Raw genomic sequence first — 24,998 nt, forward strand, 5'->3', positions numbered from 1 at the left:
TTTTCTCAGGATGAAGACCAGTAAGCTATGTTTTAACAAGCCCTCCAAGTGATCCTGATGCCTGATAAATTTTGAGAATTATTAATCTAATCTATTGGGTGTGCTTTCTGATTGAATTTTTTTCCACACTCCAATTTTAGTTGTAAGCATCTATGGAATATGGAATATTCCTTATTCTTCTACACTCCCAAGGCAGGGATTTATCCAGATGCTGGTATTTTGTAAGTGTACTTACTCTATGATGAGTAGTAGACATCACCTAGAAAGTTTGAATGCAGTAGGATTTGAAAACCTCATTTCTCACCTGGAGATGGAGAATGCCAATCAAACCACTGCTCATGAGTTTGTCTTCTCTGCTTTCCCTTATTCCTGGAGAGATTCTGTCATCTGTTTTGTTCTACTGCTCTTCATTTATGCATTCATTGTTGTTGGAAATGTGGTCATCATCACAGTGGTCCAGCTGAATATTCATCTCCACACTCCCATGTACTTCTTTATCAGTGCCCTTTCTTTCCTGGAGATCTGGTATACCACAGCTACCATACCAAAGATGCTCTCTTGCCTGCTTTGTGAGAAGAGCATTTCCTTAAATGGCTGTCTCCTACAGATGTATTTCTTCCATTCCACAGGCATCAGTGAGGTTTGTCTCTTGACAGCTATGGCCTTTGACCGCTACCTGGCCATCTGCAGCCCTCTTCATTACCCTACTATCATGACCCCAAAGCTGTGTGCCTGGCTGACTTTAGGTTGCTGTGTTTGTGGTTTTGCCACACCCCTTCCTGAGATTGCCTGGATCTCCACACTGCCATTTTGTGGCTCTAATCACCTGGAGCATATCTTTTGTGACTTCCTCCCAGTACTACGCCTGGCCTGCACAGACACACAAGCTATCCTTATGATTCAGGTAGTGGATGTTGTCCATGCAGTGGAGATTATTACAGCTGTGATGCTCATCTTCATGTCCTACATTGGTATCGTGGCTGTAATTCTACGTATCCGTTCCACTGAGGGCCGTCGCAAGGCCTTTTCCACATGCATCTCCCACCTTACTGTATTTCTGCTCTTCTTTGGCAGTGTGGCTCTCATGTACCTACGCTTCTCTGCCACCTACTCCTTATTCTGGGATACAGCCATTACTCTGGCCTTTGCAGTTGTGTCCCCATTTTTCAACCCCATTATCTATAGCTTGAGGAATAAAGAGATAAAGGAAGCCATAAAAAAGCACATGAGTCAAGCTAACATCTTTTTTTCATAAGACTGGGGACCTCAAATAACATCTAGTGTTTGGGAGTCTATATAATTGTTAGAGTCTTTTTATCCTCAACTCTCTTCCATCTGTCTTTTTCTGTCAGTCTTTGGTTGAAACTGGTTTCCCGAAGGTCATCAATAAACAAAATTCACTAATAACTGAATTCTATAGTTTTTTTCAACCTTTATTCAATTTGATACATTTTGAATCAGACTTTGTTGACTAGGTTTTCCACTACTCGATTTCTCCTAGATAAACTTAACTTGTGGAAATAATTGGGATAAAAATTTAATTTTAATACAGTCAAGACATATGATTATAAGATATGGTAACTGAGCAACCATCTTCATAAGACTAATTCTCTCTATTGTATTTATAATGAATATACTTGAAGAATAATCCTAATTTCTAATCAAGTGTTCATGTGTTGATAAATAACAGTCTAGATGTTTTTCAGTAGGTCCAATTATGAATCCCTTGTATGATTTTTATCTTGGCAGTACTACACAATATTAATTCCATGTCTGGGTCAATAACAGGGACTAAGGCCTGTACCCAACTATAATGAGCCAATGTGCCAAGTTAGTGGAGATTGATTTATTGAGCACCAAATTAACTTCATTAATATTGATGACCACTAGAAATGAAGAGAATGGATAGGCCTCTTTAAAATTGACATAGAGAGAAGCCCCATAAAGGAGTTGGTTGCAGTTCTGTGGTAGTTAAGGACCATGGCAAAGAATCTCAGGCCAAGAAGTTCATTGAAGAAAATTTTAAATGCAGTAAATGAAGAAACAAAAACCTTGACTCTAAGAAAAGTAAAGTAATATAAGTAATCTATTAATTAGCTAATCAATATTTTTTCATGATACATTGGAAAATGTAATCCTTGGTTTCACTGTAATAACATGTAAAGTACTTATTAATGAAGCAGAAATATCAATAAATATCTATTTAGTGAATAAACCAGTATCAGCATGCTGCATTCAGATTGTTCCGGCCAACTGATCTACCATATTGGACAACAGTGCTTCCCTTTTGACCTCTTTTCCCTTGGGTTTCAGGATGCTAGACTCCATTTTTTAAAAATCTTACTCAGCCATTAAAAATAATACATTTGAATCAGTTCTAATGAGATGGATGAAACTGGAACCTCTTATACAGAGTGAAGTAAGCCAGAAAGAAAAACACCAATACAATATACTAACGCATATATATGGAATTTAGAAAGATGGAAACAATAACCCTGTGTACGAGACAGCAAAAGAGACACCGATGTATAGATCAGTCTTATGGACTCTGTGGGAGAGGGAGAGGGTGGGGAGATTTGGGAAAATATCATTGAAACATGTATAATATCATGTTTGAAACGAGTCGCCAGTCCAGGTTCAATGCACGGTACTGGATGCTTGGGGCTGGTGCACTGGGACGACCCAGAGGGAGGGGAGGGGAGGGAGGAGGGTGGAGGGTTCAGGATGGGGAGCACGGGTATACCTGTGGCGGATTCATTTCGATACTTGGCAAAACTAATACAATTATGTAAAGTTTAAAAAAAAAAAAAAACCATATATTCAACATTAAAAAAAAATAAATAAATAAAAATCTTACTTTTTTTGAGGGCTCTTTGTCTTGTGAATCCTTTTCTTGATACATGCTTCATAAAGGGTGGTTTTCTCCAAGGCCCACACCTCAGTGGTGATGCAATAATAAAGCTGATGACTATGCAAATGTTAATAGATTTTCACTTTTCCGTAGCCTACCTACAGGAATCCTATGGTTGTCAGCCTTACTTCCCCACTAATATGCCACAGCCATGCCCTCATCCTCACTCCTAAATCTTATGATACTCAAGAATCAGATGCAAAGACAAAAGTTAAGGGAAAGGTCTTATGAGAAAAGGCTAATGCTATCTAAAAGAACTCAGATAGAGAGAGAGACCATGAGAGAAAAGTCACAGTTTGGGTCTGGAGAGGTCTTGGTAAAGGGAAGTCGTCAGAAAATACATTTGGCATAAGAAAACAAGGAAAAAGAGAAAAAAAGGAAACAAGAAGTGTTCCTGTGATTAAATAGTGTGTCTTTAATATTCTACTTTTACTGTTTTTCATAAAACATGAGGAATGAAATTACAGATTGATTGACTAATTATTTAACTATAATTTTCTAGGTGTAATTATTGTTCCAGAATTGATATACAAAAATTTCAGAATATGAAAGGGTTATGCAGTTTTCTTATCTGTTTTCCCTTTTTGAAGATTTTGTATTATATAATCTATTTCTCAATTAAAGTTCAATTAACAATCCAGTTTAGAAGAGTAAAGAGAATTTTATTTGAGACAAATTGAGCATTATAAGCAGGGAGACAGATTCTCAGAAAGCTCTGAGAACTGTCCCACCTGTTAGAGGTCAGAGGCACAGTCAGATACATCTTCAAGACAAAGGATCATGCATCAAATGACATACTGATGTATTACATAAAGTTCAACAAGGATATATAGTCTAGGTAAGCATTTACAAAGCAAGCATTAAGTCATGACTCTTCAAAGAGTTGGGAAATAACAATATTTATTTTAAAAGGAGTTACATTGCTAGGGTCAAAAGAAAGGAAAAGAAGTGATCTTTACTGCTCAGCAGACACTCCCATTTTTGCGAAGTTCTTTTTGACGTGTAATGCAAGTGCACACTGCACATTAGGGAGAGAGGAAGAATGCCCAAATGGACACACAGAGAGAATTTTATGTTGAAATTTTCTTGTTGTGCCTTAAAATATAAACTTTATCACTTTCCTGAAAAAGAAAATGAAAGTGTTAGTCGCTAAGTTGTGTCTGACGACTCTTTGCCGCCCCGTGGACTGTAACGTGTCAGGCTCCTTTGTCCACAGAATGCTCCAGGCAATCATACTAGAGTAAGTTTCCATTTTCTACTCTAGGGGATCTTCCCAACCCAAGGATTGAACCCGAGTCTCCCGCACTTCAGGCAGATTTACCATCTACTACTTTCCTAGTCCCTCAAATTTTATTCTTGCCATTTATCTTTATCATTATCACTTATTTATCATTATAATTTATAAATTATTTATAAATTATATTATGATTATTATTGTTGTATCATCATTTATCACTTATAAGGTCTTATAAATGACATTTATATATATTATATAAATTACATTTATGCCATTGTCATTTATCATTGTCTTTAAAAAATTTATATAGCTGAAACTTTCACACTTTCTCACCTTCAGTCTGCTCTTCCAACTGAGACTACATTATTTCTTAAAACTTAAATATTATTGCTTTACTACTCTGCTTAAAAACCTTCTAAGATGAAACACACCCTCACTTGAAATTGCAAATGTAATTTTACTAGCTAAACTGTGTATGTGTGCATGCTATTCCAGTGTGTTGAATAAAAACAATTTCAAATTGAGAGAAAAGCTAAAGGAAAAGAAACAGCATACAGCAGGGTCTGATGGTCAAAAGTAAGGACACCATTCAGAGGGTAGATCACTGTGCTGACCTGCTGGTGGAACTTCTTACATGATTTTTTTTTTTTTTTTTTCACATTACTGAGGATTGAGCAGTGAGTTCTCTTACACTGTGTTCCACCTCACCAACCTATTTATTATCTGATATTTGGGGAAGATTATATTAAATAAGAGGCTTCCCAGGTGGTGCTAGTGATAAAGAATCTGCCTGCCAATGCAGGAGACCCCAGTTTGATTCCTGGGTTGGGAAGATCCCCTGGAAAAGGGATAGGCTACCCACTCCTGTATTCATGGGCTTCCCTGGTGGCTCAGATGGTAAAGAATCCACCTGCAATGCAGGAGACCTGGATTCGATCCCTGGGTTGGGAAGATGCCCTGGAGGAGAACATGGCAATTCATTCCAGTATTCTTGCCTAGAGCATCCTCATGGCATAGGAGCCTGGCAGGCTATGGTCCATGGGGTCGCATAGAGTCAGACTCGACTGAGCAACTAAGCACAGCACAGCACACCTTTGGAGAATCTGAGGTAATAAGAGTTAAAGTGAATATTGAGGTCTCTCTTTCTTTTTTGGAATGACAATATTTAATATTTTAAATTAGGAGACAAACATTGGAGGCTTCTTAAAATGAGAACTCACTCTGGAGAAGCAAAAATAAAGTCTTAAAAATAAAATAATGATGACCCCTACTCTACAGGAAAACATTTTTTACATTAAAATTAGTGTATTTTTCCTTGTTATTAAATGAGTTGAGAAAATTGAACTCTAAAATTCCACAGTAAGCATGTGAATTTTAGTGTTGCAAACTGGGGACAGTTTAGAATTTGGGTATATAAAGCATCTCTTGGAGTTTCTGAGTCTAGGAAATGAAGATCTGATAACTGAGAAGAGACTCAGGAAAGCTGGGTAGTGCTGATTAAATGAGTGTGAGAAGTACAGTTCTGTCCAGACCTGATAACCAAGATCAAATACAACAGTTCTCAAAAGTACTCCCACCCTGTAAAACTGAGTATAAGACTTCTCTTTAATGAAGCTGTCTGTAATGAACTTAGTTTTCCCTGTAATCTCTCAGCACTCATTTATATAAAGGGCTACATACAATTTTAAAGATTGAACATGATTCTTAACCTCCACAATGTCTCTCATACATTCTTTACCGGAGTCTGCTGTACTCAGGGCCTCTATTTCGTCAGTGCCGATAACCATTCTTGGAAAACTGTAATAGTGGCAAGAAGGTCAGAGACCCAAATATTAAGCTACCAGGGTTCAAAATTTTCTCATCATGCCCTTCCATCAATCCGAAGCAAACAGCCTGACCCTTGTACTAAGACATTCCCTAAGATTTGTGTTCATGCCTTTAGCACCCAAATTTGACTTTTATATAATGAAACTGTATGAAAATGTAAAGTTAATAGTATACTTTCAAGAACAGAATTTAAAGCTCTCTCAGTTTCTTTGGGTGAGATGATCCAGGGTGAAAGGAAACTAGAAATGTAGAACCTTGGTCTACCCTAGTAGACCATGAATACTATGTTATTCAAGTTGGATCTACAGTGGAATGATATTTGACATGGATAGACCCACTGTTTTTTAGGAGGATCTGAAGGCATCCCAATCTTTTTTTTTTTTTTGATATGTTTACTTCATTTCTTAAAAGTTATATAAAAGAATTATGTGTTTGGAAGATTTCTGCTTTATTTTCTCTTCATTAAAAATAATACATACAATAAATAGTATGACTTTATCCCAAAGTTTAGAACTTTGTTCCATTTTTAGATATTTTATGGCCTCATTAGTTTGTCAAATGTTGTTCTTTAGTCACTCAGTAGTGTCTGACTCTTTGAAATTCCATAAACTGCAACACACCAGGCCTCCCTGTCCTTCACTATGTCCCAGAGTTTGCTCAAACTCATGTCCATTGAGTCAGTGATGCCAGCCAACCATCATCCTCTGTTGCCCACTTCTCCTCTTACCCTCAATCTTTTCCAGCATCAAGGTCTTTTCCAGTGAGTCAGCTCTTCACATCAGGTGGCCAGAGTATTGGAGCTTTAGCTTCAGAATCAGTCCTTTCAATGAATATTCAGGGTTGATTTCCTTTGGATTGACTGGTTTGATCTCCTTGCAGTTTAAGGGACTCTCAGGAGTCTTCTCCAGCATCACAGTTTGAAAACATCGATTTTTCAGCACTCAGCCTTCGTTATGGTCCAACTCTCACAACTGTACATGACTACTGGAAAGGCAAGCAAACAAACATAGCTTTGACTATACAGACCTTTGTTGACAAAGTGATGAGGTATCCTAATTTTTGTTTCACAAAATGCTAATAAGCAAGCATATATCTTACTTCCTTTGGGTTTTTAAAAATCTGATTTAGCCTTACCCTTAATCATTTAAATAAAAGGAACAATCTGTGAATAAACAACCAGAAATAAAAAATTTTCCCTATTTTAACAAAGTCTCTACAGCAAGAATTAGGATGTCTTGTTGCTTAAAGACTGTTAAAAATCTATAGCTGAGTTTTAATGGAGTTGGTGATTTGTATTTCTGAGAGACAGGTTGGAACAAGAACCTATGTATGCCTTGAGTTCTTGTAATTCTGTACAGAGTATGAAGAATGGGCAACCCAGAATTCCTTCCTGTTTATAATTCTTAGAAGTAAAATTTAAAACTAATTGAAGAAACAAAACATAATCTTAACATTGCCCTATGTTACATCTATAGCAGTTTTTTTTCTAAGTTTTCATCTAAGAATTTTGCTTTCATTTTTTTTTTTTTATAAAGTCCTGTTGAAGACCTTTGAGGGCCACAGTCCCTTCAAAGCGCTGAGTCACCCAGCATCTGTGAAAGTTAGCAGCTGCCTCAGCTCAATCTGTCTCCTGAAGATAGGGTAGATTGTAGTTGGCGGGATTCTGGCCCAAGCAAGAGGCTTTTTTTTTCTTTTTGTCTTGCCACATATGTAACATTTCTCTCATCTCTAAGTTAGACTAAACAATTACATGTGAATTGTTTCTCTTTCTTTCTCTCTCTCTCTCTCTTTTGGACACATTTTATTTTGGCAGGTTCTTGACCTTTAGGAAAAGCATAACACTTTCCAAAGGAAACCGTGAGTACAGAATTCTTTATCGGACAATTTGTCACCAATATAATTAAGAAAGCTGTCTCCTTTGAACTTTCTGTGCTATCTTTGACAGGATCACCAAGGATTTTTCTTGATTCTTAAGAAGTAAACAAGCTTAATTTTAATTCTCTTTTTTATGAATGTATCACTTTAAACTGACCTTGAGCTGTGGCTATACAGCACCAAAATCCAGCAATGACTTGTTTACACAGGTTCACATGGAGAACAACCTGATAACCTGGAGCAAAATAATTCATGATAAATGTTTGAGTCTCTGTAGAAGGGTTTAATTCTGTAACCAGACTAGTAAAGGCCACCCACAGAATAACAATTACGTATAGAAGGAGACTAAAGTCTAAATCTTATATTGAATGTTTTCACTGAGGTAAACTAGGAAAAACTGCTTATATCCAGATAAATGAAGGTGTATCCTATGGAGATTTTGCTGGATGTTGTTACAAATAAATTGGATCCCACTATTATTGGAAAATAATATGTGATTTTATTTGATAATACAGTGTTTTACATTGCAAAAGTCAGTTACCAAGATGCTAATAATTTGAAATCTGTGGTAATTAGATTGTAAATGTGCTAAATTTTTGACTTGTATTGTTTGTGAATAAAGAAAATAAAAAAGTAAATAATGTATTAGTTTTATTTTTACATAAATTTTTTTTGGACTTTGGGGTATATCATTTGTCAAAATTAATTGCAAGCCATTTTTATTTTTTCATTAAATTAGGTTTGTCATGATCAGTACATGTTAACACCTTTTAAGTTTTTGAAAGCAGTAAAATTGTATTTCTTTTATGCATCTGAAAATGTGATTTTGCTAATTTAAACTTGTTTTCAATTGTCTAATAATGCATGTTATAGAACTTTACTGTTAAGTTTATTAATATGGGCAGATGTTTATGTGAAAAGTTGGAAAAGTATTCTGAATGACCAAGAATTATCAGCCTAAGTTGTAGCTGCATGTGGTTAAAATTATATAAATGTACTACAGCCTTTCTAAAAAGAGACCTTTATAGGCATAAAGATATCTGAACCTAAATCCAACATGAGTAAATGCCTTGAAGACATTTAAAAAGACAGAATATTAGAGACAGAGAGAGGGAAAAAAAAAAAAAAAAAAACAGTATACTAGAGACTTGAGAAGCAGCAATAAGTAAACTTTTTCACTTGCAGGCTATGGAGAGTGATGGGCCAGAGGTCCTGGAAACAGCAGAGGAGATCCAGGCGAGGCGTCAGGAGGTGTTGAGTCGGTACCAGAGGTTCAAGGAACGGGTTGCTGAGAGGGGTCAGAAACTTGAAGATTCCTATCACTACCAGGTTTTCATACGAGATGTTGATGACCATGAGAAATGGATCATGGAGAAAATCAAGACTGCAAGTGATAAAAGCTATGAAGACCCAACAAACATACAGGTTCTTCAGTTTCACTGACTTCCCCAGAGTAGACTCTGTAATCTCTAGGGAGGGAAACATTTTTATAATGTAGGTGTGCATCTGGTAAACTCTAGAGGGATGCTGTAATAGAAGATTAGACTTCGGGAACTGTAATTCTGACTCTAAATAGTCCGTGTCTTCAACTCCTTAAGCCCCAATGTCTTATTTACACAGGAAACTCATTCTAGATAATACTTTATAAATGTAATATTGCTCTGAACTTACACCATGGGCAAAACACTGAGAATTCAAAGAATTTATGAAATTTCAATATTTATGGCATTAAGGATGGAATTGAAGTAAAGAGACATCAGTACTTCTGAACTAACTTCTCTTTGCTCTCCTCAGAAAGATATGATTTAACCAGGGTTTTTCCCAGTTGGCTGTTCATGACTCTTGTTAAGTTCAAATGAGAGATCTCAGATAGAGAGGTTTGGTGAGAACTCCCCCTACTACTTGTATTACAGAATAAGGCATAGTCAGCATCAGAAGAAAGGCTTGTATGCCTAAAATGCACAATGGATATCAGAAAGGAAGCACCTAGATCAAGAACGAAGTGTTACCTACTAAATGGATCGATCTATATATGACAACAAGAGCATAATTTAGCATGCAAAAACTTCCCAGTTAAAATAAAAAAAGCCATTGTTGTCAAGATAATTTTCTTCATTGTTCACTACTTTCAGTAGGATTTGCTTCCTCTTTTCTTAAAAGGAAAAATTCTGTTACATTATTTCATTTCCACAGAAGGCAATTAAGACTTTAACATAATATTTATTGGAAATTTCCCAAAGGCAATAAGGACTGAAAAGACCTTCTTCTGTGGTCCAGGACATTGGGTCTGGGAATCTTTAAAAACCTATATGCGTTGATTCTGCCACAACAACTTATTTTAGAATAGGACTCCTCTAGGCAATGGCAACCCACTCCAGTGTTCTTGCATGGAGAATCCCAGGGATAGGGGAGCCTGGTGGGCTGCCGTCTATGGGGTCGCACAGAGTCGGACACGACTGAAGCGACTTAACAGCAGCAGCAGCTATGGTCATAGGTTATCGTTTCATCTATGCTGAGAAACTGGTAGTTCTGCCTGCAAGAAAGCAGAGGACTAAAAGAACTCTTTTATCATCCAGGAGACCAGGCTCCATTAAGCCATAAACTCTGATTTCTAATCTTCAGGGGAAATATCAGAAGCATGAAAACTTTGAAACAGAGGTGCAAGCAAAATCAAGGGTCCTTCCTGATCTGGAAAAAACCAGGGAAACTCGATTTCCTGAGGGGCATTTTGCCCATGAGGACACCAAGGTAAATATATCATAGGGCTCTGTGAGAGATGCTTCTAATTGTTGATTAGGTTATCAGAGTTTTCATTGATTACAACAGGTGTACACCTTGATACAACTGACTTGGAACCATGGTTCTGTCTCTTATATTTTACTTAGATTGTGGAAGGAAAAAATGATCGGATATGCTAGTGTTCCTAGGAGTGGGGAGAAGAGCTATGGCACAAAGCTCTCATTGAATAGTGTCACCTTCCTCCTGATGCCGTCACAGGATGGGGTGGCTGAAGATCAAACCCGCCTCAACCCAGATGAATTGGCTTTCCCAAATGTCCTTTCTGAGTAATTCTAAGCTCAGAGTCCTTGGTGCTTAAACTCTCTAAACAAGGGATACTCTTTCTTTGAATCTTCTCCGAAATCTTTCTCCCTTTGTCTATGATGCCTCTTTCTCCTCAGAGCTCACATGCTGTGGCTACTATTGTAGGTCTCCAAACCCTTGAACTCTGAAGATCAAAGAGCAGCACCACCATGGAATCCATTATTAATTTATCAGCTTTTTTTCTGAGTTAATTCATATATTCCCCTAAAATGTTTGGGTTGATAGTCAGTTCAGGTTCGTTTTGTATTAAGTGAAAATTTTTTTACTGTTTAACTGTTTCTAAAATTGTCAAAAGAAATGTGTGTTACATATTTATAAGTTGGGACTTATATTTCCATATCTAGCATACAAATTCTAGTTCCTTTTACTATCAACAAAACATGGTCAGGCGATACAGACTTTAACAAGAATAAACCTTATTAGAAAAAAGATTCTGTAACAAGAATAACTCAAAATTTACCTGTTATTAAGTAAAAATGATTTGGTAAAATTGCACAAAAATCAGTCCCTTACATTAATTAAAATAGTTGAGAAATATCTGAAACATCTTCACATCTATCAGAATTTCTGAGATTATAGTAATCCTGTAGCACTGCAGGATCCATAGATAAATGTGATTTATGTGCTACATGTTACCTTAGAACCATGAAGTAGTTGGAAAATAGAAGATTCTTGAAGACAACATAAATTATACATTTAATTTTACAATATATGTAAAACCTGGTCTTCTAAGCTAACCTAGCATTATAGCCCTCAACTATATAGTCTCAAGTTCTGTTATTGCTTTGGTGATCATATTTTCTTTGTAAGTCAGAAAAACTTGTAGCTCTTATCCCTTCTGACAGACAGTCCATGCTAACTTTTTCTGTGCCTTTGTCAGTACTTTGAACACCCTCTCTGTATCTTCTGTGTATCAAAATTCTATCCCTAAAGGTTCAATTCAAATAAGCACCTGTTTTTAAATGAATTTTTATTTCATCCTGTCTTATCATTTGCAATCATTTCATCCTCTAAAACACCCAAATGTTATTATTTATTTTTCTTTATGGAAGATCATATTTTTTTTTAACTTTACAATATTGTATTGGTTTTGCCATATATCAACATGAATCCGCCACAGGTAATCATATGGTTTAATGGTTATTCCCATACATGCCCTATCCTCTTTTAAATATTTTTGAGCAATTAATGCACGAGTTAATGGGATGAGGGATTTTTATCCAGATCCCTCTCTGCACAGGTCTCTGAGTCTATAACTGCTGCTCCACAGCAGGTAACGTGCCTGAGTGCTTTTACTCCTCCCAAAGGGCCTTCTGGAGGAACTGAACCGCCTGTGGGACCTGCTGCTGGAGCTGACCCAGGAGAAGGGTGCCTTGCTGCTGCGGGCCCTGAAACTCCAACAGTACTTCCAGGGGTGTGCCGATATCTTGGAGTGGATTGGAGACAAGGTATAGCACCAAACAGCCTGTATATAGGATTTTCCATCCCTCTGGCCCAGACATCCCATAGCAATTTGATGCAGACTTCCCTGGTGGCTCAGATGGTAAAAATCCGCCTGCAATGCGGGAGACCTGGGTTCCATCCCTGGGTTGGGAAGATCCCCTGGAGCAAGGGATGGCTACCACTCCAGTATTCTTGTCTGGATAATCCCACGGACAGAGGAGCCTGGCAGGCTACAGTCCATGGGGTCACAAGAAGCAACATGCAACACAACTGAGCAACTTTCACTTTCACTTTTTGTAAAGAAGTCAGGGTATCTGTTCCTGGGCTTAGTTCCTTGGAAGAAAGAGGAATGTTAGCAAAGATTTAGAGGTATTCTGGAAGTAGGCAACATTATAGGAGGGTAAGTCTAAATGTATGAATCTGAACATGAAGAAGGCAAGACATACAAAAATGTACTGAAAGATCATCTAGGATTGCCCCCCTTCTACCTTCCATGAGCCTTCACTCCTTCTAGGTTTTCAATCCTACTCTGGTTCCAACTGAGAGAATTGCCAGTTTTTCCCTTAATCCTTTGTCTCTTAGTACCTATAACTAGAGAGGTTTCTATCTCCTATTACTTGAAGAATAACCCTATGGTTAGGACTGAAAATTTACACAGACAAGCATTCAGCACAATACTTTTGTAAATACTCAGGATGTTGAATCCAGCAGAACCAGGATGGATTTCCTTTTCATGTTCCAAACCACAAAAAGGTTCTTCCAAGGGCATTTTCTGACAATGTCCCTGGTCTTCCCAAAGAATTACCCCAAAGACCACTGTTCCCTGAGTCACAGTGCCACCTCAGGAAATATGCCCTTGCTCTGACTTTCTTGAAGGGGTTCTCCCAGGTTCCACCAGTATCTCCTTCTGAGTTATCCTGGGAATGTAAATGTAAACAAGGGTTTTGGGCATTTGAACTGCAGGAATCCCTAAATATTTGCTGGTGACCTAATAGACCTTTCTGTGTCTACAGGATGCTCTGGTGACATCAATGGAGCTGGGTAAGGACTGGGAGCGCACAGAGGTTCTGCATAAGAAGTTTGAAGAGTTCCTAGCAGATATGGAAGTTCGAAAGGAGAGAGTGAATGAAGTGAACCAATATGCCAATGAGTGTGCAGAGGTGAGGTGGGGAATAACAGAGCCAATCCAGGGAAAGGGTTCTGATCTTCAAGAAGATTGCCTGGCCATTTGTAGAAGGGACAAGAAAAATATATGGAACATTGTGAGAAAACAGAGGTATGCCTGTCCCTGGAGTGACATGCCCAGAGTAGCTTTCTCTCATTTCTGAATTCATCCCTTGCCAGTCTACAGAAATAGAGGTGTGAGTGAGTGAGTGTACATGGCTTTATGTAAAGAAATTCAGTCCACAATGAGGTTACTCTTGCACTGTGCAGTACATCAATTTTTCATGTTTATGAAGTGGCAAAGAATATAAAATAATCGTGGCTTCTCATAATATATATGATATCATTAAACAAATTTTTCTTTGAGGGGGAAGGAAAAAGAGGCAGATTTACCTCCATTTACTTAAGAAAATGCTTAAATAACCTTTTAATTTCTGAGCATACAAATACTCAGTGTGTGACTAAATACCCTTAACATATGTAAGAACTGGGAAGTCAGTCTGATTTTATATGTACGTGAAGGAATTGAACAGAAACTGCAATAGTGGGCTATCGTGCTTTTCCATTTAAAGTTTTATTATCACTGCAGCTATATAATGGGAGTGATATTTATGTGTAAATAGAATCAAAATTTCAGGATTAATAGGTACTAGAGTAGGGAAAATAAACTATTTCTCAATTTTTTCCAGGCCTCATTTCCAACAGTCTCTAAATTTCTCCGTCTAACATGATTGTATTTTTATTATTGTGCAGATTTCTTCTTCTTTTTTTTTTAGTTATCAGTTCAGTTCAGTTCAGTCGCTCAGTCGTGTCTGACTCTTTGCGACCCCATGAATTGCAGCATGCCAGGCCTCCCTGTCCATCACCACCTCCCGGAGTTCACTCAGGCTCACGTCCATCGAGTCAGTGATGCCATCCAGCCATCTCATCCTCTGTCATCACCTTCTCCTCCTGCTCCCAATTCCTCCCAGCATCAGAGTCTTTTCCAATGAGTCAACTCTTCGCATGAGGTAGCCAAAGTACTGGAGTTTCAGCTTTAGCATCATTCCTTCCAAAGAAATCCCAGGGCTGATCTCCTTCAGAATGGACTGGTTGGATCTCCTTGCAGTCCAAGGGACTCTCAAGAGTCTTCTCCAACACCACAGTTCAAAAGCATCAATTCTTCGGCATTCAGCCTTCTTCACAGTCCAACTCTCATATCCATACGTGACCACAGGAAAAACCATAGCCTTGACTAGATGGACCTTTGTTGGCAAAGTAATGTCTCTGCTTTTGAATATGTTATCTGTTACTATCTACCAAACCACTACAAAACTTAAAACAGAAAACATTTTATTTTTCCATGGTTAAGTGAGTCAGATTCACTGAGTCAGCTGCTCAGCTGGGCCATTCTCCCGATCTCACCTGATATTCTTAAGTAACTGCAGTTACACAGTGACTCAGTTGGTGTACAGGATCTAAAACAACCTTCCTCCCATGTCTAAAGATTTGGCAAGGATAGTGCAGGCTTTCTCCATGTGCTCTCTCACCTTTCAGTAGATCATACTTTTTAATATGTTCCAAGAAAGTAAGAACAGAAGCTGAAAGACTTCTTGAGGCCTAAGTACTGGAGCTTATAAAATATTATTTCTACTTGTAAAGAAGGAAGGAGAAGAAAATTCTGTCTGAAGAGGCTGAAAAACAGAAATGGAAATAGGAATAAACAGGGATAGGAGGGGTCGGGAGACCTGGTGTATGGCAACTACTCAAAATTGCCAAGTATCTAAATGGGCTGATACTAGCTAGCTTTATCTGATAAACACAAATTTCATTGCTTCAGATAGTCTGCGAAACTGTGTGAACTGCAAAATTAAATTTATCTGCATGTTTATCTAGTTCTGGGAAGAGGAAAATAGCTCCAACTATATTCTCAAGGTGTCAGGGCCCCAAAAGAGCCAAAACTCACAGTACTCGAGATCTGAAAAATTAAGTCAGACTTCATGAAAGAAATTTTCTCTTCCTTGGTTCCCAGGGTCTTGAGGGAAGCTAGCAGCCATCAACATGATGGAGTTCTGAAAATAATGAGGTTGGGCAACCTATGTTAGTAGACTAGTCTTGAGCTGTGGACAGAAGATACAACATCTGGTGGTTTGGTTTTCTAGATTTTGGTGATGTGGATCAAGTAAAAGGGACCAGGGCTAAGGTGAAGTGTAGTATCTGGCTAAATGGCTATCCTCTGCTTAGGGCAAAGTGTGAAATAAGAAGTTTTTAAAAGTTTTTTCTCCATTAGTCCAACACTGACTTACTCCCACAGGAAAAGCATCCTGAGCTGCCCTCGATTGAGTCAAAGCAGAAGGAGGTGAATGCAGCCTGGGAACGTCTCCATGGTCTGGCTCTCCAACGACAGAAAATGCTGTCCAGTGCTGCAGACCTTCAGAAATTCAAAAGGTAGGAATCTGGCCACTGAATTGTAGAAAACTGCAATAGCACCAGGCTGGGTATTTGGGTTAGCCTTTGTCTACTGTTAGCAATTAGTGGCCAATACCTTTAATCAAAGAAAATCATGTTCTTGCCTTTAAAACAACAAGGAACACAGTGGTTAAAATTGTGATCCAGTCAATAGCCAAGTGTGTTAAATGGAGCTTAAAGTAATAAAATTAGCACTAGTGAATTAGTGATGGAAGTTCTGCAGGGGCAAAAGCAGAAAGAGAATGGAGGGTGAGGTTGTGAAGAAGGACATTTGTGAAGAGCTAACCCAGAAGTATATCTGGAGGCTTAGCTGACAGGATGCCCATGTCTCTACATCTCGATGGAAACCATAAAAGTAGGAACTCTTTTTAAAAATCTTTGTGCATTTATTCTATTTTTGGCTGTACCGGGTCTTGGTTGTTGTGGGTGGGCTTTCTCTAGCTGAGATGAGCCTGGGTTTACTCTCCAGTGTGGTGGGCGGGATTCTCATTGTGGTGGCTTCTCTTGTGAAGTGCAGACTCTAGGTGTATGAGCTTCAGTAGTTGTGGTGCACAGGCCTAGCTGTCTCTGCATCTGGGATCTTCCCGGACCAGGGATTGAACCCACATCCCCTGCATTGGCAGGTGAATTCTTAACCAATGGATCACCAGGGAAGCCCCCAAACAGGAATTCTTTATGCTATTTTTTGCTAGTGTGTGGGAAGATAGGATAATTTCTGACAGGTGAATGAGGCTGGTCCTGCTGGGTGCTGTTTGCCCTGGAATGCCTGCCTTCTTCCTTTGCTGGAGCTCATGGGGTTGTCTGACAGGGATGTGACTGAAGCCATCCAGTGGATTGAGGAGAAGGAGGCTCAAGTCACGTCTGAGGACTATGGCAAAGACCTTGTGAGCTCTGAGGCACTGTTTCACAGTCACAAGACACTTGAGAGGAGCCTTGCAGTCATGAATGACAAGGTAAGCCTGTGGGAGAAAGAGCTAACATCCTTGAGTTAAAAGAGCCATCTGACGTTCATCTTGTCTCCATAAGTAAGTGAAGTCGCTCAGTCGTGTCCAACTCTTTGTGATCCTATGGACTGTAGCCCACAAGGCTCCTCTGTCCATGGGATTTTCCAGGCAAGAATACTGGAGTGGGTTGCCATTTCCATCTCCACTTGTCTCCATGCTGCTGCTGCTACTGCTGCTAAGTTGCATCAGTCGTGTCCGACTCTGTGCGACCCCATAGAAGGCAGCCCAACAGGCTCCTCTGTCCCTGGGATTCTCTAGGCAAGAATACTGGAGTGGGTTGCCATTTCCTTCTCCAATGCATGAAAGTGAAAGTGCAAGTGAAGTCGCTCAGTCGTGCCCGACTCTTAGTGACTCCATGGACTGTAGCCTACCAGGCTCCTCTGTCCATGGGATTCTCCAGGCAAGAGTACTGGAGTGGGGTGCCATTGCTGTCTCCAACTTGTCTCCATAGAACATAGTAAATTCATTATTTCAATGAAAGAGAAATTTTGTGCCACCTGAATATACCTCTTTATTCTAGTTTATAACTTGTACATGATTCTTGGATATCTAGTATTTTGTTTAAATTATTTTTATTTAAATACACACATATATATATATATTATATATACACTTATGCTTTTTGTAATATATTTCATAATTTAAAACCAAAATAGATAGCTTCATGAATGGTTTCCTGCCTAAACACACCTTCTCTTTTTGGAGATGAACCTTGTTTCTTTTTGTCTTTTACTCAGTAGAAAAGGGAGAAAATTTCTTCTTCTCCTTTTATAATAAACATAGACACTAAAACACTCTACTCAACCCACCTTTGGGTTTTCTTCTGGAAGCTGAAAGACCTCGATTCCTGTACCTATGGTAGGCATAGTCACACTAGAACTTGGCGTAAGCCTCCCATTCTTACTTCTTACCCTCACAATTTTAACCATAACTTAAACTAATTACTCCTCAGCTTTTACAGTGGAGTCAGCCCACAAGAAGATCCCTAGTTACTATGCTTTAATCATAGTTCTATCCCTCGGTCCAGTTTCTGAAAAATATTTCACCAGTCTACTTCTTTTTTCCTTCCTCATTTTCCCCCTTTGTTTTTCTTGTTTTCTAATTATGAGTGATAAAATACCATGACTTAATGAATAACGATAATGAAATCTCATCTTAGACAACACCTGATTATAATTGAATATAGTGGAAGGACTAATGGTAACATGGAATTTTCCCTAGTAACCCTGCTCTTCAGGAATTGTGCTCACACTGGCCTGGCATTACTGGAATTTTCTTAGCAAAAATTTTCGTTAGCAGAAGTATCTCTCTGATTCCTATGGTAATGTTTATGAAAACAGTATAGAGGGTAATGAAGGACAGATATATGTCTAAATATTGCTTCTGATAATGATTTATTGAATGACCTCGGGCAGATAAAATACTTAGCCTCTCAGTTTTCACATACAAGGGGAACAAGAATAGTTTCTGCCTCATGGTCTTATTAAACGGAGACTATAAAACAAGAAAATGCATGTGACATGCTTAGCACAACAAGAGACAAAAAGCAGTCAGTAAGTTATTATAGTTAATATAGTTACATGAATATAATAATATAGATATATCCATATAAATGCACTAATATGTTATTCTTACTTATATAATTATTATGTTACATCCCTCCCATAAAACTTTGTCAGGAGGATCAGAATACTTGGATTTCCCACTAAGTTTATTTTTTTCCTTTTTCTAAAATTATATAGTAAGTTTCAGATGTACAGCATTATCATTAGACATATGTGTGTACTATAAAGTCACCATCTAGCACTATACTGTTGACCCACCTTCACACACTAGGTTTCTTTTTCATCCCAAAGGTGAAGGAGTTATGTTCCAAAGCAGACAAGTTGAAGCTTTCCCATCCTTCAGATGCAGCTGAAATCCAGCAGATGAAAGAGGATCTGGTCTCCAACTGGGAACGTATTCGCAACTTGGCTACCAGCAGATATGAAAAGCTGCAGGCTTCTTATGGGTGAGAAAGCCTTCTTCTCTATTACGTTAACTACCTCTACAGGGTCAAAGTGCAATATTAAAACAGAAATAAAAGAGCAAAAGGAATAAAATAATGAATGACCCAGCCCTCCTGCCTGCTCAGTAGAGACAAAAGAAATTTTAGTTTTCCAGAAGTCCTTTGCAGGATGATATAATCCTCAGAATGACATCTCCTTTCACCTATACCCTTTCTGTCTTCTTCTGTTTGTATAGTTGTGAGAAGCTATGAAGTGGCCCATGAAGCTGAAAAAATATTTGAAGAAACATGTCAAAATCTTGGCCCTAGCTAAGGAATTGGAATTAATTTCCAAGCTGAAGAACAGAAAATAAATCTAGAATTATTTCCTGAATGTAGGTCAGCTTATAAAAAAAAAAACCAAACCTTGAATATCATTTCTGTACTTAATTTTTATGATTAGTTGTTAAATCACCAGAAAATAGTCTTTATCGTATTGATATGATTGAAAATGAAATGGTGAGGCTTTGATTTTTTGAACAGGTAATTTTTTTGGTGACTTTTGTCTTCACTGATACGGTGAAGAGTGAATTAAAATATATAAGGGCTCCTAATCCTAACTCTAGCTGCCCCTTATCATAAGGTGCTTCCTGTTGTTTATGTTATGTGATTATTTATTGGCCTCATAGTACTTTATTAAATAGTACTTTACTTCAAGTGTTCCTGGAGTGTGACTGTGATATTGGAGATGTCATGCCCAAGTGCTTCATCACACAAAGACTCATTCACCCTAGGAATATACAATCTAGAGTGAAGGATTCATAGCCAGCATTGCTAAAGGAATAGGGAAGTACATGGGAGGAATGAAGGGGTAGATTTAATGCAAAAAGCATGTTGTACATCTTAGCCCAACCCAACTCTGACTGTTTGTTCAATGTCCATTTGCATCTGGTTCCTCCTTTCTGTGTTTTCCTTTACCTTTTCCCCAGGTACCAGCGGTTCTTATCTGACTATGATGAGCTCTCAGGTTGGATGGAGGAAAAGACTGCTCTGATCAATGCTGACGAGCTGCCCATAGATGTGACTGGTGGGGAAGCCCTACTGGACAGGCATCAGCAGCATAAGGTAGAGAGGAAGGCCTCCCCAGTAGGAGGAAGAGGGAGGTGACAACAATACCAGAAGATTTCCTGCTTCATTTTAACCCTTTTTTTCTTGTGGTCACAGCATGAGATTGACTCTTATGATGACCGATTTCAATCTGCTAATGAGACTGGTCAAACTCTGCTGGATGCCAATCATGAAGCATCTGATGAAGTTCTAGAAAAGGTAATCCAGTTTAACAGAATTTGTGAAAGTTTGATATATAGCCTTCATTTAATCTCTTACTGATTGACAATCTCTGAATGGAAAGAGGACAAAAGACATATAAATATTTTAACATAGATCCAGATTTCACATTGCTTCCTTCATACGTTGCTTTAGCTAGAGTGAGGCTTTTGAAATTCTCAGAACTTGATGTGTGCTTCCTCATCTCTGAGACGTTAGTCGATCTAACTAATTTCATCACTTGAAAGTGAAAGCATTAGTTGCTCAGTTGTGTCTAAATCTTTGTGATCCCATGGACTGTAGCCTGCCAGGCTCCTCTGTCCATGTAATTCTCCAGGCAAGAATACTGGAGTGGGTAGCCATTCCCTTCTCCAGTTCCCGACCTGGGGATTGAAACCAGGTCTCCTACAGTGCAGGCAGAGTCTTTACCATTTGAGCCAAGAAACCTCCATGCCATCTTGCCTTGTCACATGTGCTCTGTTGTGTCACTTTCCCATGCTAGTCTCTAGATGGTGAATTTTTTGAGGACTGCTCCTTATTCATCTTTGGATTCCCTAAGGTGCCTAGCATGGTTCCTGGTACATGGTTCCTTTTCTTCTCTCCTCTGTACAACCTCAGATCAGACTGATTTTCCTGTATCTGTGTTTCTGAAATCTTCCTTAAGCAACAGAAAGCTTTACACACTGCCATCATCATAATCTTCTAGATCCCAAGGGCTTACCTAAATCTCCTGATCCCTGAGACATTTTGCTCTAGTCATAGAGTCATAGGAATTTCTGGGATGATAATTGAAATAAGATTTGCAGGTTCTCTGCATCTCATTAGCTTCCAAGCACAGCCACCAGTACTATATGATGAAGACTGAGATCTCTGTATTTTCAACTCATCAAGAATCCTATGGGAAAATTATAATATGAATTTTTATTTTTAACAATTTTCTGCCAAAGGAAGAGTGGAACTCTAAAACCTTGAAATGTACCTGTTATCCTGAATTCTGAGAATTTGTACCATCTTTTTTATGGAATTATCACAGCAGTTTTAATAAGCTGGGGTTTCTCGGACAGATGCTTGGGCAGAAACAAAGGCTTTCATGAGTTTGAGAATGTCCCTTTTTCCTTGATGGTTCTCATTTGCATTTAAAATAGAAGGCAAACTTCTCAATCTGATCATTTAAGTGTCCTGTGAACTTGAATTTCATGAAATGTCCACTTTTTTTAGACACTGCAGTTTTCTCTGGAGCACTTCGTATAATCTAATGATTACGTGGAATGTGGTATTGTGTCCTCCTACAATCTTGATCTCCACCTCTCTGCCCTTTAAATCTTTGTTTGATACAATAGTTTCTATACTTCTACTCCCTGTGTCTTTGAATCAATTAATCTTTTCTTCTTTATTTGTACATAGTAAGTGTGGTATATCTCTATTATGGTATTTCTCCCATTTTTTCTATACTATAGGGATTTACTTAGTTGTAGTGATGGACAGGGAGGCCTGGCGTGCTGCAATTCATGGGGTCGCCAAGAGTTGGACACTACTGAGCAACTGAATTGAACTGAACTGAGGAGCCTTAAGAGAAAAGCCTGTTTTTCTATTCATTTTTTTCCTTCAAAGGGCCTTGCATTTATTGGATGCTCAGTGACAGTAGGATACAATAAATTCATTTAATATCTTCCTGGTCTTTTGCTTCTTCCTTTCCAAAGATGTCATTACTTACCTACAACTGGGTGGCTCTGCTGGAGCTGTGGGAGAAGCGTCGGCAGCAGTATGACCAGTGCTTGAACCTGCACCTCTTCTACCGTGACAGTGAGCAAGTAGACAGTTGGATGAGCAGACAAGAGGTAACATAGGGGCTCAGCGAGTGTCCAGAAGCCATTTCTCCTGCTCCTCATTCACTACTATCAGCATCCTCACCACCACTTCAGTTCACCTGGGAACTAGAGGGTGAGCTGCAAGGAAGAGAAAAGATCGACCCTCTCTGTAAGGCTCTTGAAATTCCCTCATGGATAAATGCACAGGAAAAATATTTAAATACAAAGCACAGAGGTTTTAAACTTCTCCGAACATGCAGCAAAATGAATATCCAATTGTTAAGGGATCCGTGAAAGAAAAATGTGATGAGTGAGGCAGGGCTAACCAGAGATTTTCTGGTGGAGTTGAGTGGTCCTCTTGAGGATTTGAGAACACAGAATCATGCTTAGATTGGTTGGTTCACACACTGAGATGAAGGTAATACATTTGGATGAGAAGGTTGGGAAGGGAACTCTGAAGCTGAGGTTCTGCTCTTTGAGGTTAATCTCTATCTCCTCTCCTACCTTGTGTTAATTCCCATCTTGCTTTCCATCCCCCTCACCTCCTTTCTTATTGCTTTTCTCAGAGATATTCCAAAGGGAATGATTCTCACTGGTGAGGCACAGCTGGGATGTATCTTTCTGTCTTCTACAGGCCTTCCTGGAAAACGAGGATCTCGGAAATTCACTGGGCAGTGTAGAAGCCCTTCTTCAGAAGCATGATGACTTTGAGGAAGCTTTTACTGCCCAGGAGGAGAAGATCACAGTAAGAAATGGGCCCTTGTTTGGGCATTGGCTTCATTTTTTTTTTTTTTAACTTTACAATATTGTATTGGTTTTGCCATATATCAAAATGAATCAGCCACAGATATACATGTTAATTGGAGGATAATTGCTTTACAATGTTGAGCTGGTTTCTGCCTTACAACAATGTTATTCAGGGAATGTATATATACATTCCCTCCCTCTTGAACCTCCTTCCCATTCCCCACCCAATCCCACACCTCTAGATTGTCACACAGCACCAGGTTGAACTCCCTGTGTTTCACACATCTCATAGATTACCAATTCTTAGAATTACTCATAACTATCAGACATGAGAGTTGTTTTAAAAAGAGAAAACATTCAGAAAAATAATCATACCCACTTTTTATCAACACATTTCTTATTCCACAAAGCATATTTAGAAAGTATTTACTTTTAAATTTTTTTCAGAATTAGGTAAATTTATTTTTTAATTAATTTAATTGTAGGACAGTTCCTTTAAAATATTGTGATTTTTTTAGAAAGTTTTTAAAGATTTTGAGCAATTTATATTTTCTGACACAGTGCCTGATTGTCTTATTTTTTTTTCCTGAAGTATAAATAGAAACTATGGGATCCATATCCAATATGAATCATAACTTAACATATATTTGAATGTATTATTTACATTTTTTAGTCTTTTCCTCTCCAGTAATATCTCCATTTAGCTTTCTTTAGTAATATCTAGATATCTAGGTAGTATCTATTTTTTCCTGTATATCTTCATCTTTACGTTTTGCATTTAATGCTGCTATAATTTTCTTGTGAACCTTAAGTTACAGTGTCCCAGAAACTTGTCAATACATAAGCAAGTCTCAGAGAAGTGTAAGGGAGACTTTATTTGCCCAATATATATGTACTGTATGTCTTCGGCTGTCTCCTAGGACTGTGCTGGGGTTAGCCAAAACTTGCACATGTGCATGTATACCACCAGCAACAACAATAACCACAAAACTCCAAATTTTCTTTGTTAATCTTAGATCAATTCAGAGCTTGCTATGGTCCCTTCCCAGTTCATATGCTTATTAGGTTGATTTTCATTGGTAAAAGATAACAATGTAAAATAAGTTATTGTTTATTAAATACTATTTGTAATTTCACATCATTTTCCTATTCCCAATCAATTAATTCATCCTGAGCAATTTTGAGAGTTTATGAATGAATATGAGTCAAAATTCACATGTATAATATGACTCCATTCCCCATATAGCTAGAGATAGAGATGAATTATTAAGAAGTACATATGGTATATGATGGATGGGTGAGTGAATAGATAGATAGATAGATAAATACTGGCCATTGAACAAGGCTGTATCAACAATGGTTCTTAAAAATTTTAAAATAGATCAAATACTCACCTCATAGTGAAAACAGGTTTCATTCACTGTAACCTAGATTAAGAAGAAACTACTGTGGCATAGAGAAAATAATTAACCTGAGATTTATATTTTGAAATACAATTTATAACAGAAATCAGAAGTAGGACCCAGATCTTCTGACCCTGAATCTTGTCCTCTTCCCACATTGTCATGCTTCTTCTTTAAACAGCTAAACAAACTGTGGCGACTTACTCAGTGCCAATGAGAGAAAAACACTTTTTGTTTTTTTTCCCCCAGACCATAGACAAGACTGCAACCAAACTGATTGATGATAAGCATTATGATTCAGAGGAGATCGCTGCTATCCGGGATGAAGTATGTGCATCTGCCTGCCTGTGCACCCGGGCCAGGGAAAATGTTGGAGCATTGTTAACCATGGTAGGCAGTAGATCTCAGGCATCCATATTTTATTTTTCTGACCGTGAGTTTGTTTATGTTTTTTGCAGCTGTTGGTCCGACGGGACAATCTACGAAAAAGGGCTGCCATTAGACGCGGATTGCTGGAGGATTCATTCCTTCTGCAGCAACTGTATCAGGACTCAGATGACCTAAAGAACTGGATCAACAAAAAGAAAAAGTTGGCAGATGATGAAGATTATAAGGTAGGCAGGGTTGCAGACCCAGAACATACTCATTGGTACTTAATTTAATGAAACTACAATCTTGGACCTGAAAAGACAATAGCGTTCAGCTGGTGAGCCTCA

At 38.3% G+C, this 24,998-nt stretch overlaps 2 protein-coding genes across 3 annotated transcripts in view; both read left to right on the forward strand.

Annotated features, from left to right (window-relative positions):
• The first annotated feature begins 310 nt into the window (after positions 1–310).
• Positions 311–1,255, forward strand: OR6K2 (olfactory receptor family 6 subfamily K member 2). The gene has a single exon (XM_002685878.1). The coding sequence runs from the start codon at positions 311–313 to the stop codon at positions 1,253–1,255; it is 945 nt and encodes a 314-aa protein (XP_002685924.1).
• Positions 1,256–7,687: 6,432 nt separating this feature from the next.
• The window catches only part of SPTA1 (spectrin alpha, erythrocytic 1), a 96,495-nt gene continuing 79,184 nt past the window's right edge, over positions 7,688–24,998 (forward strand). Inside the window, exons 1-14 of one of the 2 annotated variants that reach the window (XM_024985936.2) lie at positions 7,688–7,832; positions 9,036–9,275; positions 10,473–10,598; positions 12,260–12,400; positions 13,409–13,555; positions 15,853–15,986; positions 16,816–16,960; positions 18,868–19,022; positions 19,988–20,123; positions 20,223–20,324; positions 22,025–22,162; positions 22,767–22,877; positions 24,532–24,609; positions 24,741–24,896. In XM_024985936.2, the coding sequence (XP_024841704.1) occupies positions 9,039–9,275; positions 10,473–10,598; positions 12,260–12,400; positions 13,409–13,555; positions 15,853–15,986; positions 16,816–16,960; positions 18,868–19,022; positions 19,988–20,123; positions 20,223–20,324; positions 22,025–22,162; positions 22,767–22,877; positions 24,532–24,609; positions 24,741–24,896 (1,806 nt within the window). In that variant the 5' untranslated portion in view covers positions 7,688–7,832; positions 9,036–9,038. Of the gene's footprint in view, positions 7,833–9,035; positions 9,276–10,472; positions 10,599–12,259; positions 12,401–13,408; positions 13,556–15,852; positions 15,987–16,815; positions 16,961–18,867; positions 19,023–19,987; positions 20,124–20,222; positions 20,325–22,024; positions 22,163–22,766; positions 22,878–24,531; positions 24,610–24,740; positions 24,897–24,998 lie in introns of those variants that run through there. The other variant, NM_001206588.2, reaches the window with a different exon arrangement.

This window comes from Bos taurus, chromosome 3, assembly GCF_002263795.3.
Source record: "Bos taurus isolate L1 Dominette 01449 registration number 42190680 breed Hereford chromosome 3, ARS-UCD2.0, whole genome shotgun sequence".
Taxonomy (NCBI): domain Eukaryota; kingdom Metazoa; phylum Chordata; class Mammalia; order Artiodactyla; family Bovidae; genus Bos; species Bos taurus.